A 15,301-nucleotide genomic window follows, 5' to 3' on the forward strand; every position below is an offset into this window, starting at 1 on the left:
TGCTTACCTGGGACAGGACTCTTGCTAGAGTTTAAACTCTGAGCCTCTGTATTCTCCTCCAGTTGCCCATCTGCTTCTGTCTCTTCCTTCGTTTCAGTATCTTTTACCTCTTCGTTAAGAGTAGTTCTTGTGCTCTCCTCTCCTTCTAAATCTCCCTGAACAACAGGGAGGGCACTAGGAGATGGAAGAGGAGGTGGAGAAGGAGTTGTAGTGGTAACAGCAGCAGCAACAGAAATAGGAGGAGAAGGAGGAGGAGGGGTTGGAGGAGGGGTTGGAGGAGGAGAGGGAGCAGTGTGAGGAGCACTGGAAGATGGCACACTTTCCACTTCTGCTGGAGGTGCTTCTGGTGTCTCCAACTCAGCAGTCAATGGCGCAACTTCCGGCTGGGCTACATCTACTACGCTCTCTGTAGCAGTTACTTTTTCACTAACTCCATTTAATTCATTAATTAGATTAGTACTAGCAGTCACTGGAATATCACTAGATGCTACACTACTAGGCTCCTTGCACACCTCAGCATCAGCCTCGTCTGCTGGCGAAGGGTCTGATGTGTCCGTGCAGGGTGTGGCATTAGATATAGGCATTGCCTCCTCTTTTGGGGAAGCGAGTTCACACCTCTCCTCTGAGTCAGCTGTGAATGCGGGTTTACTAGAAACGGTGACGACAGCAGCAGCAGGAACGACTGCGATGGGAGCGGCTGGGGTTGGCGATGGAGCAAGAAGAAGCTCTGGTGGGGTTTCCACTGGGGCGGCCTCGGTTGTCTGGCCAGCTTGATCTTTTTTCTCCACAGTAGGTTCTGGTCTGAGGACTGGAGAAGACGGTTTTAATACTGGATCTGGTTTTGGCTTCTCTTCTGGGAAAGAAAAAAAAAAGCCAGTGTTACAAACAGGTCAATTCCACTTTCCTTCGTTGTATCTAACCTCCTTCCCTTGGATCCCCTTGCCTGCCTTCTGACTGCTTTCAAGAAGGCTCCAGGAAGAAACCAGAGGCACCTGAAGCCAATCTCTGCATCTACAGGAAGAGCCCAGGCAACCTGCAGCTTGGAAATCTGGAAATGCAGTTGCCACTGGTATTTTTCTGAATGTAGGCTTTGCAGTAAATGGCGATCCTTCACAGAAAAGGCACGTAAGCACAATGCAAAGCATGGATTTTTTGCAGACACTCTGCTGCTGAAAACAGAATTTTTCTTGACAGAAATTACAGAAGACAAAAATCAGTTGGATTCTGCCTCAAAGGAGCATGGGGTCATAACACTGAGACCTGGGTGAACTCACGTTCCAAAACACAGGCAAACAGAGGCACTGGCGAGAGCATCCAGCAACCTGCAAGTTCTCTCTGCAACAGTGCTCTCCCTTCTAAAATGGGGAAATTGCCCCATGACTGATGGATGCCACGTGTCACATCAATACTAACACGCGAGATACAGTTAGTTTATTTTTTACTTATTTCTAAACTCCATCCCCCTTCGGCATACCAGACTAAAGGGCACAATCCCTCTTTTTGTGTTCTGAATTTCAGCAGGGAAAAATTATCTTTTCCAAAGAGAGCAGAAACAAAATGGGTTTTAAGCAGAGCCGCCACCAAAGAACAGCACCGTTAGTTACCTTTCAATGTTTGCGCTCTAGAGATGTCAAGCAGGGTTGGAAAAGCACAGTGAAAAATGCACCTGTATTAAACCAAACCCTAAGGAGGGGAAAATACCGTGCACAGAGAAGTCCCTGTACTTATCCTGTAATTAGCAATAGACTTTGTGATACAGTCCCTGCCATGCACATCATGCAGCTCCCAAAAGTCTGCCACAACTTCATTTAAAATACGCAGCCCCACTCCTTTTGAAGGAAGCACGAGCCAAGACCCTAAAAGTTGCTGCAACCTCTGCCACCTCTAATTTGACTACAAGATGCAGATTGTAAGATCTTTCTTCAAGATTGTAAGATCTGTTCAGGAAAGTGTCCCAGTGCTACAACTCAGCCAGCCAGCCAAGACAGCTATCAGTCAGTCACAAAGGTGGCAGGGACCCAATGGTCCTGTTTCCAACCCTGGTTAGAAGGAGGTCAGCTTTACCTGCCCCCAGGGAGGGAGCTGTGCCCCAGGGCCTTCCGAGCAGTGAAACGATGGGGAACTTCTTTGGGACGATGCCAGGACAGCAAAAAGCAATTCTGGGAAATCTGGAGGCACAAAGCCTCAGGTTAGGAGATCTAAGGCCAGGAGAAAGCCCAAATCATCCAAATTCAGGTAGAACTGAACAGGCGCAGCTTCGGTTGGTCTCTTCCAGCTCTGTGGGCTTCCCATTTGGGGCTTTTTCAGCAGAGCCTCCGAAGGGAGAGGGCTTTTGGAGGAGAGCCTGTCCGAAACTGCTTGGAGCACCAGGCCCTGTCTTCAGGAACAGCTGGTGCCACGAAGAACTTCGGAACTCTGCCAGGGCTGTCGGCAGCTGGAAGCAGCCAGGACCACGGCCAAAGTGGTAGTTTATCAACGTAATGAGGCATGCAGGGAGATGGCTTTGGATGAGGATGACATGAAAAAAAAAAAGATGGGAGGACGTATCCCAATAGCTGATTTTGATTCTGAAGGCTCCATGTAAGAAAAAGGACCTTAAAACTGGTTTAGAGAAGAAAATGCGTCACCTCCAGTTTCTGGAACATCCTTTGCAGAAAACTCATGGAGCATTCTTGACATTTACAGCTCGCTATAAACAACTGCCTGGATATTCTCTCCCTTGAGTCAAATGAGATTGCTCACAAAAAGAAAAAAAAACTCATTTGAAGTGTCTAGAAAAACATTCCAAGGGATAAAAACACAGCAAAAATATACAACTGCATTTAAGAAACAGTGGTTTAAGCACACTTTCTTCAAACTACACCTGATCTGGGGAGTACTTTAGCTACCAGATACAGGCTGTACGTGCAAAATTCAAAGAGAGAAGTAATTTGAGGGAAGAATTCAGAAGAATGATGAGCAAATTTGGCTAATGAAAAGTAAATCTTAACTTGAACTACCATCACAGAGAACAAATCTCCATGTTCTGGCCAAGGAATATTCATCCCTGCCAGCCATTACAGAAACGGTCACATGAAACAACATACAGTTGGGAAGGCAAAACAAAAATCAATGCAATTCATCAAAATTGAATCAGATCCCTTACTTTTCTTAAATATGCCAAGATCGTTCCTCACATGATATTTAGAAAGTACTTACTGGAAACACTAGGCAGTTCAGGAGAAAAGTTGGCACCAATGCTTTGGTTTTTTTTTTTTAACCTTCAGATAAATACAAATCTTGCAAAATTACTCTGTCCCTGTGGCTCTGCATGTTCTGCTTCCAGACCAGACTGCAAGAGGTTCTTTAGTGGTGGCTTTGTCTTTCTAAACCAGTTTGGGAGAAGCGTGGGGCTGGAAGGGAGCTTGGATGCAGAGAGGCTCAATCCCAGGTGCAGAAAGGCAGGAGGAACACAAGAGGAAAAGATTTTAGAAATACTTTTAAAAAAACTCAGCAGGACAGATGCTTGCAATCTCCTCCATGCAGAGACATCAAAGCAAGAGAGGGAGCTGGGCTGCCGGGTGGTCGTGGTGGCAAAGGCTGCTGAGACTGGTGGACGAGAAGGTTTTGCTGGATTCAGGAACTCATTCCTACTTCATGGTGCTTATCTGAAAATAATTGTTGGGCTTGCTGCCATTTTTCCATCTTTTGTCCTGTTGCAAACACTTGCAAGGCGGTACTGATGCTGGCTTTGCAGGCAGTTTTGAAGTGCACATTACCGACTCATTGTATAAGCCTCAAGTTTTTCAAACTTTGGGATCTAACATTAATTTACTTCCCACAAACCGTGTTATGCATTCTCCTTGTCTGATACATTTCAGAATTTGGAAAGGGAGGTTTAAAAAATAAATAATCCTCCAAACATCGCACTGAATCTGTGCTATCTCCCAAGCTGAGCAGAAGCGGGCAGCTCTGATGTCGTGCATGGTTATACCCCATTACAACTTTGGCACCAGCCAAGGCCTGAAGCCAGGCTCCTCTGTGCTCTGCCATCAGCTTGACCTAATTTCTCCAGCTAAATCCTTGCATGCTGCAGCCCTGTCGAGGCATACACACCACGGCACCTGCAGGAATGACAACTGCTTGCCCCCGAACAACGCTTCCAGGACTCTAGAGCCACAAAGGTGTGCCTCTGCTGCATTCCTCCGAACTGCTATGAACTTGGGAGCCCGAGAAGACAGGAACTGGTTTCAAAAGCCACAAATGCAGGCTGCGGGCTGCTCATCTTTTTTAAAGAAAACCCAAGCATTTTAAACGCAGCACAATCCCAAATTCAGGAGCCGTGCTAATGGCTTAAACACAAAAATAACAGGGACTGCAGATACTGGCAGAGGGAACAGCAGAGGCTGGGGCTGCCTGCATGGCACACGTGCTCTGCTCCTGATCCCAAAGCTAGTGAATCGGCCAAGTGCTGCACGCAGTTATAAATAACTGTCAAACGATCACTGAATATCACAAAATTAGAATGGCAACTTTATACCAAGTTTCAGCTGATGCAAACGAGTACCCAAGGTGAAGGGCACAAGGGAGGATCTGATCCACAGAGCAAACGCAGTGAAGGGGGCTCGTGGGAAACACTAATATTGGTTTTAATAAACGCCCGATTTCTTTGCTATGCGACCCTATCTGTGACTGCTCTGATTCTGGAACTAAAAAATCCAACGTTGGGTACAAAGTGAATGAATGAAAACACGATTCTGTTACCTCGGCATATATTTTGTTGGTGTGTCCCGCAGGCCACTAGCTTCGTTTACATCAGTAATTGCAATGGCATCTAAACTACCTTCACCTCCAACACGCTGCCTGTGACCCCCCTGCTTCACACTGCTCTCCCCCACCCAAATTCTGATGGTGTTATTTTAGTGCTCGTTCCTTCTCTGCAATGCTTACATAAATGTGCTCTTTAGCAATTTTTGGACTGGAACAAATGTTTGAATCTTTCTGGGATGTAATGGAGATAAACACAGGAAAGCTCAGCAGTGTTAAATCCCAGTTAAAGTCCTGATTTATATTTAAACCAGTATAGCCAGACCTGTGTAACTAAATAAATAAAGACCACTTACTTCCAGTTAACTTACAGTTGGATTAAGTTAAACGAAAGCGCATAGAAGGAGAAGGGGGGTGGGGTGGGGAGAGGACCAGCTTGTCCTGGAAACACAAGCTCTCATACCCAGAGCTGAAATCCTGTGATGGAGCTGGTGTAATGTGCTGCATTTTATGGTTCGGTGTCAATTTGCTCAAAGGGGTAAATGCATTTTGGCGCCTGCATCATGGCTGTGCTGGAGCTGAGCAGCAATGTGTCAGAGCGCCTGCAAGCTGAGTTTGGCTAGGGTACTCATTTTGTGTGTGTTACATCTACCTACACCTTTCTGAGACAACAGAGACTTCTTTTTGCACAAAGATCTGCAGCAGCAGAGGAAATGAACTTGTGAAGTTTCCATCCCTGAAGGCTTACAGGGACTTGGCTAGCCAAAGCTGCGGCTGGCGATAGTCAAGTGGGAGATGGGACCAGACATCTCCCAAGTGTCCCCGTGATTCATTTCCAGGAACAGCCCCAATCTAGAGATGTATCTGTGAGCGGTTTTCACTGAGGAAAAGCCCTGAAGTCTACGCCATGGCTATAAGAGAGCAACATTGTCATTAAATTTTATAATCCAACAGAGACCAGCCTCAGGGATACTTCCCCTCACTCGATGTCAAACCGTGACCATGCTGTTATCTGGGTCTGTGGCATCTGAAGTGTTAGAAGCAGCTTCTTTCCTCCTTTCAGAGCTATGTTTCTCTGAGGTTTAGTTTCCTTCCAGCAAACACTCTGAAAAATCTCAGCAGGCTCAAAGTTTATGAGAAACGCTCGTGAGTAGAAGATGGCACCTCTCAACTTTCATGTACACATTGCTCTAGGCAGAAACCCCAAACGCTGCGATGCAGTGAATAAATGGGAAGCAAACAGGAATGTCAACTCTGTGTTACAACACCAAGTCCGGTAACACGACAGCAGCATACACATTAACTAAAGCTTTTTAATGGCTCTTAGATGGCTATGAAATTTCAGTGTAGGAGGAGAGTTGGCACACACCACCTTCCCTCCTGGGACACCTTGTCTTTAAACAGTTAAATAACTCCCTTCACATAGGTATTCTTAGGTATGAGAATGAAATGTAATCACTTAAAGAAATTTTTTCTGTGTTCTTTTCTTTTTGTTTAACACTGAAGTCAGCAAAATTTAGTAAGCCATTTATGAGACACTTTACACAATAACATTTGTTCTAATTAATTTCTCCTGTGTCCTGTAAGACAAGATACACAAACAGCTCTGGATGAGCCACGCGATGTTCTGGTTACATGTCATTGCTATGGCTGATAAATTGTTCAAATGATAGAAAGTCTCCCTGGCTATGAGCATTTTACTGACAACACACTTGTTTCTGAAGGATGGCGTGTGGGTTAGAGGAGGTTCACACTTCTCAGTGCTCTGAAACAATGTTTAGGACATGTAAGCTCTAATACAATTATTTTTAACCAGTTTCACATTGGCAAATTTCAATTAATTCCCTTAGCAACACATTGTTAAATGTTCCACTGGAGGAAAAGAAGTCCCTCCCCTCCTATTGCTGCTGACTGCTACCCTGCTTGTCTTCATGCCAAAAATATTCCAACTACAACTAGAAAGGAGAAAAATGACTAAAAATAAGCACGGAGGAAATATCCATCAACAAACCTTGCTTCGGGTTGCTAGCCGCAGTGACAGGGGTGCTGGCAGCGAGATGGGTGTTCTCCACAGGCCCATAAACCACAGGGCTGTGCTCTGGGACCTGGCTGGACAGCTGCTGGGATTTGAAGTACAAAAAAGGGTGATAATGAGCGTGCGAACATAAAAACTAGCAACATGGAACACAAGCAAGCAAGTAGGGAGACAAGAACAGTGTGGGATAGAAAAGAAAAACAAAAGGCAGGGAAAAAAAAGAGAAAAGATACACTGACCGATTCAAAAAGTACATGGGAAAGGGAGGGAGGAAAAGGCAGCAGGAACGGCGGAAAAAAAGACGATTACTGTTAACAATGGCAAGAAAAAGACAGCATGGTTATTAATACACTTCATTCTCCTAATGCTTCTTCCAAGAGCAGCAGCAATGTTCCTCTGAGCAGTCTGCAAAAAGTCAGGTATGTACCAAGGGTCTCCGGGACCTCCCTGTAGCTTCAGCGTGCTTTCTGGGCTCAGCTCCATTCTCAGCTGATCAGCTAGTTCAAAGGGCTGATATTCTTTGAGCAAAACATCGGAAAACAGCAGGTTGAAACTGCAGATATTAGTACAAGTGCCACAAGGTGTGATTCTGCTGAACACAAAAGCTGCTCACGCTGATGGACTACAAACTCTGCTGGTTCAAATACCCAGCAACATCTGCAGATACATACACGCATACATGCGTATGCTTATATATAGCTAAGGTGTGTACGTATGCACGAATAGTTTATAATATACATCTATCTACATGCATTCGCATACTATTATTTACTGTCACACTAGGAACATCACCCAGATTGAGGATACCTGTGCTGCTGGTATGAAAAAAACACCTAATGCCTTCCACAGACTTATGGATGATACCTGCTGGGTAATACTGAGAATAAAAAACAATTCTGCATTAATCAAAAATAGAGGAGGTATATACCTGGTTCCCAATCAATTTTGCATATATTCTATAAATAAAAATGATCTGCAAGACCAGCAAGTGATGAGACTGAAAAAGCTACAGCCTGTTGCAGAGACCAAGTATTTTAACTCTCTCTCCAGCATTAATGGGACAAATGATGACTTCACTTATGTACGTGAAGGTTTGAGAAAAGAAAAAAAAAAAACAAACACACAAAACCCCACCTTCTCTCATCTCAGAATCTAACACAGAGCTTGTGTAAGACCAAGCAACTACACCAAACTCACTCAGACTTACAGGTAAAGCACTTGTGCACATTACAGTGAACACAGACTAGGAAGTCAACTATTTACATTTGTAAAATCCCCTTCAATCAGGGACCATCCAAAGAAGAAAACTGATAACTTTTATAATCTAAAAATGAAAAGCCATCCAGCTTTTTACAGGTGGTTCTCCTTATCTAGCTACAAACCCATGCTGGCAGAACATTTACAGAAATGGGGATTTTTAAACAATCAAGATAAAAGCACATGCCAAAGGCATGTGCTTCTAATTCCTTCTTTAAGACCAGGTATCAGAAAACCATGTAGAACTTATTTCCCTCACAAGGAAACTCTCTGGCAATCTGCTCCTTTTCATGGGACTCCCATTTCCATCTTTTTCAGCTACCACATCTGAACAACGCACAATAAAGAGAATTATCTTCAATACATCATTTTTCACCATTTCAGGCAACAGAAAGGTAAAGGAGGACTGTGCAAAAGCACATCTGGAAAAAAATAGAAGACCTAAGTAAGTGAAGTGGAGGGTTGAAACTTTTTTATGGGACTGCTCCTCTTCCAGGAATGAGCCTGATGAGATTGGCTGGACGACGAATGAAGAATTGCATCTGTACGTTCAGCCAAACCCAAAGTTAGCCAAACAAAACACAGCTTTTACAAACAAGTGGATTTCAAGAACACTTTCCCTTCACCCTCAGTGGATCATTAGTTTCATGTTATGAAAATGTATGGACAAAATCAATAGGGAAAAAGGAGAATGTGATAAGAATCGCAAGAACCAAATGAAACCAGTGAGCAAGAAACCTGTAAGCCTTGAAGCTCCTTGGGTCAGTAAACAAGCTTGCTTAAGAACTTTGGAAAATATTCATTTTGTGGGAACCACACTGCAAAGCAATAAAAAAGTTAATTAATTAATGACCCCTATGGGCTCTCAGCTTCAAAATGGAGCATTTTGAGACTTTCTAGGAAAAATACCACTCAAAATTGCTCTTGTGATTTATGGTGCTAAAAGACTGGCTCTGTTATTCTATTCCTACCATGGCCCGTAGACCAAGAAAACACAAAATGTGACAAACTCACCAATACTTGGAAGAGGTTTGCCAGGAAAATAAGAGCACTTCTTGCTCTTTAAAAGGTGGTCTTCTGTGTGAGTCAGCGCCGAGCAAATACTGTAGCCAAATTCTGTATGTGGTCCTGGTTTTTATATATCTTCATGGCAAAAAAATTAGTGTGAAAAATAGCATAGTGCTAGAAATGTATAAATAGTATCTCCATTTCTCTTATGCAGGAGCTTTAAAGCATTTCAGCAACTAAACCTCAGAAAAATCCTGGCGAAAAAAGGGAAATTCATCTTCTCACGGACAAGAGAACGCAGAGCAGACGCACGTGTCCATCAGAGCCACTTCCCTGGGTTGGGGGGGAATCTATAGTTTTTGGGGACAGCTCAGTGGTCAGCATACAGTGCTGCCCAGGGGCTTGGGGAACCACTACGAAGGTGCTGGAAAGCCTCCAGCGAAAGCACGCCTCGGTCAGCGATGCTGACTACAAAACAAAGCGGGAGATACGAAAAGGACAGAAATGGCTAAACTGCACAACGCGAGTCTTGGCAACGCTGCTCATGCTTTGGACAAGCCCCGTGTTTTTTTATGTTCCGTATTTAATCTACTGCTTGTGTTATCGACATTTTGGGTCAGTTAAAATTTCCATTGGTTTCTGTAGACACAACAGCCCTTGTTATTGTAAAATGACTTCTTTTTAAAAAGTATTACATTTCTGACAGGGATGGGTCTACAGCAGTGGCTTCCATGCACTTCTTGAGCAAGTTTTTCTTTCTGTGACTGTGGTGCTTAAGTAATGAGCTTACAGAATCAGATACTGGCAGTCAATGTAAGTAAGTGTTACTAGAGTCTAGAATAATAATAATAATAAAAACCACCATAAACATCATCATGCAGGGAGCCACTTCGATCAGATGACACTTCTTCAAGCCCTGAGACTCCGGGTTTGCATTTTGAATGTTCTCCAGATGCAATCTCATCCAAAACCGCCTCGTGCATGGTTTGGTTGGAAGGCGTGGGGGAATGGGGCAGCAGCAACACTTCCCATGCACCTCTTCCAGGAGCTGCCAGAAATTCTGAGTATTTCAATATGCAGGTATTTCTTTTTCATGTGAATCTCACACTGATTGTTCACAGCTTTTAGCAGCTGAGGAAAGGGAATACAAAAAGCCCTAAAAAGTTTTGAGCAAAGCCATGGCTGAATATTTAAAGTTTCCTGATTTTAGACAGTTCAAAGTTATCCACAGCTACTGGAATTCAGCCACTGAACATATGTATTAAGGCATACAATAAGCACCATCTAATTGCATCCAAGATACTAGACTTGCTTAAGAGAAATGAATTATAGACACTGTTGGGACAATAACTTTGAATTTCCTGGCTTAAGTGGGCTTAAATTTTCAGTTATGCTGCACTAATGAACTTTTACTGGTGAGCTCTGTTTCAGAGCTCTTCTGTGATTAACAAAAGTGGTTCCAAGTACCTAATCAAAACAAAGTCTGGATATGAAACAATGAAATATTTGCATACCTTACTTACAGCAGATGATTGGACATCACTGGTGTGCTCTGCATACAAATTACAGCTGATAAAAAATTCATGCTTATTAACCTCCTCTAAAAAAGCATTTATTTTGTCCTGTTTGACTTAATTATAGTATCTTAAAATAGCTTTCTGAACGCAAAAGTGATCCAGTAAGTGCCTGCATTAGCTGCACCACACATAAACACAATCTGAAACCTTGGCTGTTTTCAACCCTTCCACACTTCTAATGGGGTAAATCATTTAGCATGAAGTAATGGGAAGAAGGTCTCACCACCATTCAAACATTTTTTATTACTAGGATCTTCTCTCATGGAAAATGCTTGGAAAGAAGTACAATCAACTCTATACATAACCAGCCCTCTGCTCTCTCCCTTTCCAGCTGGGGTCAACAAATCACCAGACCACTCTCTGACAGAAAAAGGCTTATTCCAGTTGAGCCCTGCAGACCTCGTTGCACAAACAGCCAGCTGGGAAATGCTCGAGCACGGCGCCTTGCTGCTGCTTGCCCCTGACGGAGACCAGGAAGAGAAAGCAGGTGACCCAAAGCTAATGGCGATGCCTTCATGTGATAAAAGGATTTGATTGAATTGGGGAAATGGCCAAAAGCCGTAGCTATTCTATTTGTCTCGGAGGGGAGTTCTGCAGACCAGGCTCTTATTTCGTCTCGGTGATCCCAGTCCTCAGTTGATCCTCACTGGCTCAGCTGTAACCTCAGGCTTACACCCCCATGCAATGGGTGTCTCAGAACAAGCCTGTGCATTTTCCTCAGCACAGGACAGTCAGCAGAAAAGCTATCCTGAACACAGGATGTGCGTGTGGGGGGTAAGATTTCAGCCCAGGAACAATTGTTTCACACACACAAAAAAAAATAGCAAAAACTGGTTTCTGACATTAAACAGGGAAGAGCTTGGACAAAAGGAAACTGCGCCTCAGCCAGGCTCTGACCCAAAGCCCACCCGTCACATGCAGAACTTTACTGATATTTATGGTCTTTATATCAGGCCCCTGGGCAGCAGACAATAACCTCCAATAAAACATTGTCAACTTCCAAGGCCTATGCCAAACCGTAGAGTTCAGCTTCTTTTTCTCCAGCTGTTCACAAACATGTAAGCTGAGCAGCTCGTGGCTTAGCACCATCTCCCCTTGGAAGAACCCTTCTTTTGGGAGATTACATACAAAACAAATGGCAGCTACACCAAACTGGCTGCTGGGAAGAGGGCAGCAGCTGCCATGTGCCTCCTCTCCATCTCCGACGCCATGGGGAGACCAAGGAGACATCATCTCCTCCTTCTGCAGGTGTGGAAGAGTTGGTCAAAGGAGAGAAATCATTTCCTGATAAGATAACGCAGCCACTTTTAGACCCAGCAGTTAACATCAAGGTGGACTTATGTTCATGTCAGGACTGCTTGCCCGCAAGTCTGAGAGTGCTCTTTTGGCCCTGAGTCAAAAAGGACTAGAACAGACCTGGATTTCCACCCAGTTTAATTGTCAGACATCACGTGGACTTCTCGGGTGAAGCAGGATACAGAGGCTTAGAAGGGGTCAGAAACTCAAAGGTGTGTGACAAGAGTTTTTGAAGAGAGTTATGAACTATGGAAAATATCAGTTTGGGATATTTATGTTTTTTCTTACGTCAGAAAAAAGTGCCTTTTATTTTCTCTTTATCTTTCCCTTTTTAAGGCTGAACACTCAGACCCCAAATCTGGAAGTTCTCTGATAAATGTCCTGAGCTACAGTAATTCTGGTTACTCTAAAACAAGACTACTAAAGCAGAAAGACATTAGTATGGACAGCAATGCCATTTAAGATATATAATCAATCACATGCATGATATGGATGCTCCTCAGGTGCACAAGACACTAATGGAAACACCACATTTCTCACAGACATACTGACTCCTTCAGAAAGCCTTCACCAGCTTTAAAAACTGCTGCTGATACAAAAGCAGGGGAGGGGAACTTGTAGCAGCATCGCAGCTCTACATTTTACAAGCTACAGGCTGATAAAAATGACCAAACTTAGAAAAAAAAATCATTTAAGAACATGGACAACAAGAAAAGACCATCCAGGTGAGTGAGGCAGTTGGTGGTGTGGATGGAAGACTCAGGAATTGGCTCTAACAAACAGCAAAGCAAAGCAGACATCACTGGGAGAGGGCTACTTGGCCACTTTGTTACCTGAGGTGGAGTAGGTGTGGAAGTGGGTCTCATGATGGGGGGCGTTGGGTTCCTGCTGCCCCCTCCGGACATTATTTCTTCTGTTATATCTTTGCCTCCCTGGTTTGGATCCCGGATCCGGATCTATGGGATTGAATATAGAAATATTTCAGACAAGTCCTCCCATTACACATTGTCCTTGGGGCTTATGGAGGGGAAGCGTGGACAGAACATATTTCCATTACACTCAGTATGAGATGCCCTGGACTGAGCTGATGCTCCGCAGGAACACTGCAACGTGGTTTGTTTCAGCAACTTGAAATGCATGGTATGTCATCCCTTAATCTTAAAACCTAATTTAATCAAAATGCTCATCAACTATACCAGTCAGTTCTAAATATGTGCACCTCTTCAAATTCTCTCAGACCTAAAGCAACTGTGGAACAATTTTAAATACGTGCCTTGCAGTACGTGACCCTTTAATTCAGAATGTGGTCTCTACTTTTGGAAAATAAATTAGTGAAACTTGTTAAATTTAGTGGACGGTTTAACTATAGAAGTAAGCTTGCCAGTAAGTGGAAAGTGCAGGATAAACAAAAACATACTGCCCTGATACGAAATTCAGTGACCTTGCCAACCCAGCTGCTGGTATAGAGAGAAAGCAAGTCAGTTCTTTGTTTTCACCTTCCACGCTGAGAAAAATCACGCCAGCCAAACAGAAAACAAACAAACAGAACTAACAGAGCCAAAGAAAGGAAAGTGCAAGAACACACGAAAGTCCTATGAAATGCATCAACGTTTAGGAAACAAGTTTATTATCGGAGCATCTTCAAAGTCCCAAAAAGGGAAGGAAAAATATCATCCAGAATAAAACACTTGAGAACATGCTCATTCGAACCCTCAACAAACACTTGAACCACTATGTCACCGAGCATGGGAATCAGTCAACCTGTGTGGGTTAATAAAACTGCGGATTTCCATAAACTTGAAGACAGCGCTATCATTCGTGTCTGTTAACCTCAGAACCTCTTGGTTGAGCGCTCTGTAAAAACACAGGCAGAAGTCCCTGTTGTACCAAGCAGAACACACTAACCACAGGTAAACCTGGAGGCATAATCCTTCTGAGAGCAGAATGTCACTGGAAACTGGTGGTTTTATTCCACTGGCAACTGACAAAGTTGCTAGCTGCAGGAGGGCTTTGTGATTTATCAACTTCAGTATCGTGCGATGTATTCTCGACTCGTTGGGTTGGGAAGACAAATGAGTACACACACAGTACTTAGGGTGTTCACAAGATGTGGTCACCTCTTACTTTTGATAGAGTAAAAAGAGACTTGTGTTCCTCCCTAACACATCTAGGTGATCACAGCAATGCAGACTTAAGAGCTGGCAGGAATTCCTACCCTCTTTTCCTCTTGTCAATGTCATTAAAACATGTTTTCCCTCCCTGAAAGTTTGTAGTACTCAGCTAACAGTGCATGCAGATGTGTGCACATCTACATGCTTCATTTTTCTTTAATTTCTCTCTTATTTTTTCAGTTGTAACATATTAGCAAACTGAAAAAGTACATCCAGACAAAAGCATTTTTAAAGGCATTTTTAAAAGCCTTTGCTTTTCTGCTTCAAAGAACTTAGCTTTCTGGGCATTAAACTGTCTTAACCACAGCTGAGTGTTTCTGACATCTCTGCACTTCAAATGGTATCAATGGTCTGGCCATGTCATGTCTTGGGTGCTGAAAAGAGACTCCTCAGGACTGAAGAGGACGGTGAAGAGGTAGCAATAGAGTTGCATCACCCTTTGATGACAGCAGCTACAAGAAAGGCTTTTCTTGAAAGCCCAGCTAACACATTGTTCAGCTTTTCCAGCTTTCCAGATCAAGCATCATCTCAGCTAATCTTCAAAAATCAAGATACAAGTATTCTGTTTTTTGAAACACGTACAAATTCTCCCCACTTTTTTTTTTTTTTTGGCCAGGAAACAGTTCTTTAGATGTTTTCAATCACTGTAACACACACACAGACGTAAATTAATAAATTAATTCCCTTTCACTCATCAGAATCAACTATTCATTTACAAGTTTAAATCCTCCTCTATTTTTTTTTTCTGTTTAAACATTACATTTACCCACTATGTCTTTACTATTCCCTAACCATCATCCACCTACAAACAGGTTTACATTCCATTAGTCTGTCTCATGAATTCTGACAGTGAACTAGGAAGAGAGGAAAACGTGGTCTCCAAATCTCTGCCCACTTTCATAGCATCACATGTTCAGGTTCCTTCAAGCTCTGTAAATCCATCCCCAGCTTGCTAGCGCTGCTTTTCTACATTTTCCAAGGCACAATATTGAACAGTTTCTTTTTTGTCAATTTGAACCAATTCCCAACAGTCTCGCAAACTGATCCGAGTTTGTTCTTTCCCACTTGGCTCTTTGGTAAAACAGCAGCACAAGCAGATGAGGATCCTCTGGCTTACGGAGATGCTGCTGCTTTCATTTGTATTTGTTACAAACCAGCAGAAGTATTTTCATTTCTGACTGCTGAGACATTTGAAAACACAGAGCAGCAAG

The 15,301-nt window shown here is 43.3% G+C and overlaps 1 protein-coding gene across 1 annotated transcript in view; it reads right to left on the reverse strand.

Moving 5' to 3' along the window:
• EIF4G3 (eukaryotic translation initiation factor 4 gamma 3) overlaps nucleotides 1-15,301 on the reverse strand; it is a 153,751-nt gene that overhangs the window by 48,320 nt on the left and 90,130 nt on the right. The window contains 4 exon segments of the mRNA XM_040534004.1: nucleotides 8-853; nucleotides 6,758-6,866; nucleotides 12,753-12,875; nucleotides 14,883-14,892. Coding sequence (XP_040389938.1) covers nucleotides 8-853; nucleotides 6,758-6,866; nucleotides 12,753-12,875; nucleotides 14,883-14,892 — 1,088 coding nt within the window.

This window comes from Cygnus olor, chromosome 21 (assembly GCF_009769625.2).
Source record: "Cygnus olor isolate bCygOlo1 chromosome 21, bCygOlo1.pri.v2, whole genome shotgun sequence".
Lineage (NCBI taxonomy): Eukaryota > Metazoa > Chordata > Aves > Anseriformes > Anatidae > Cygnus > Cygnus olor.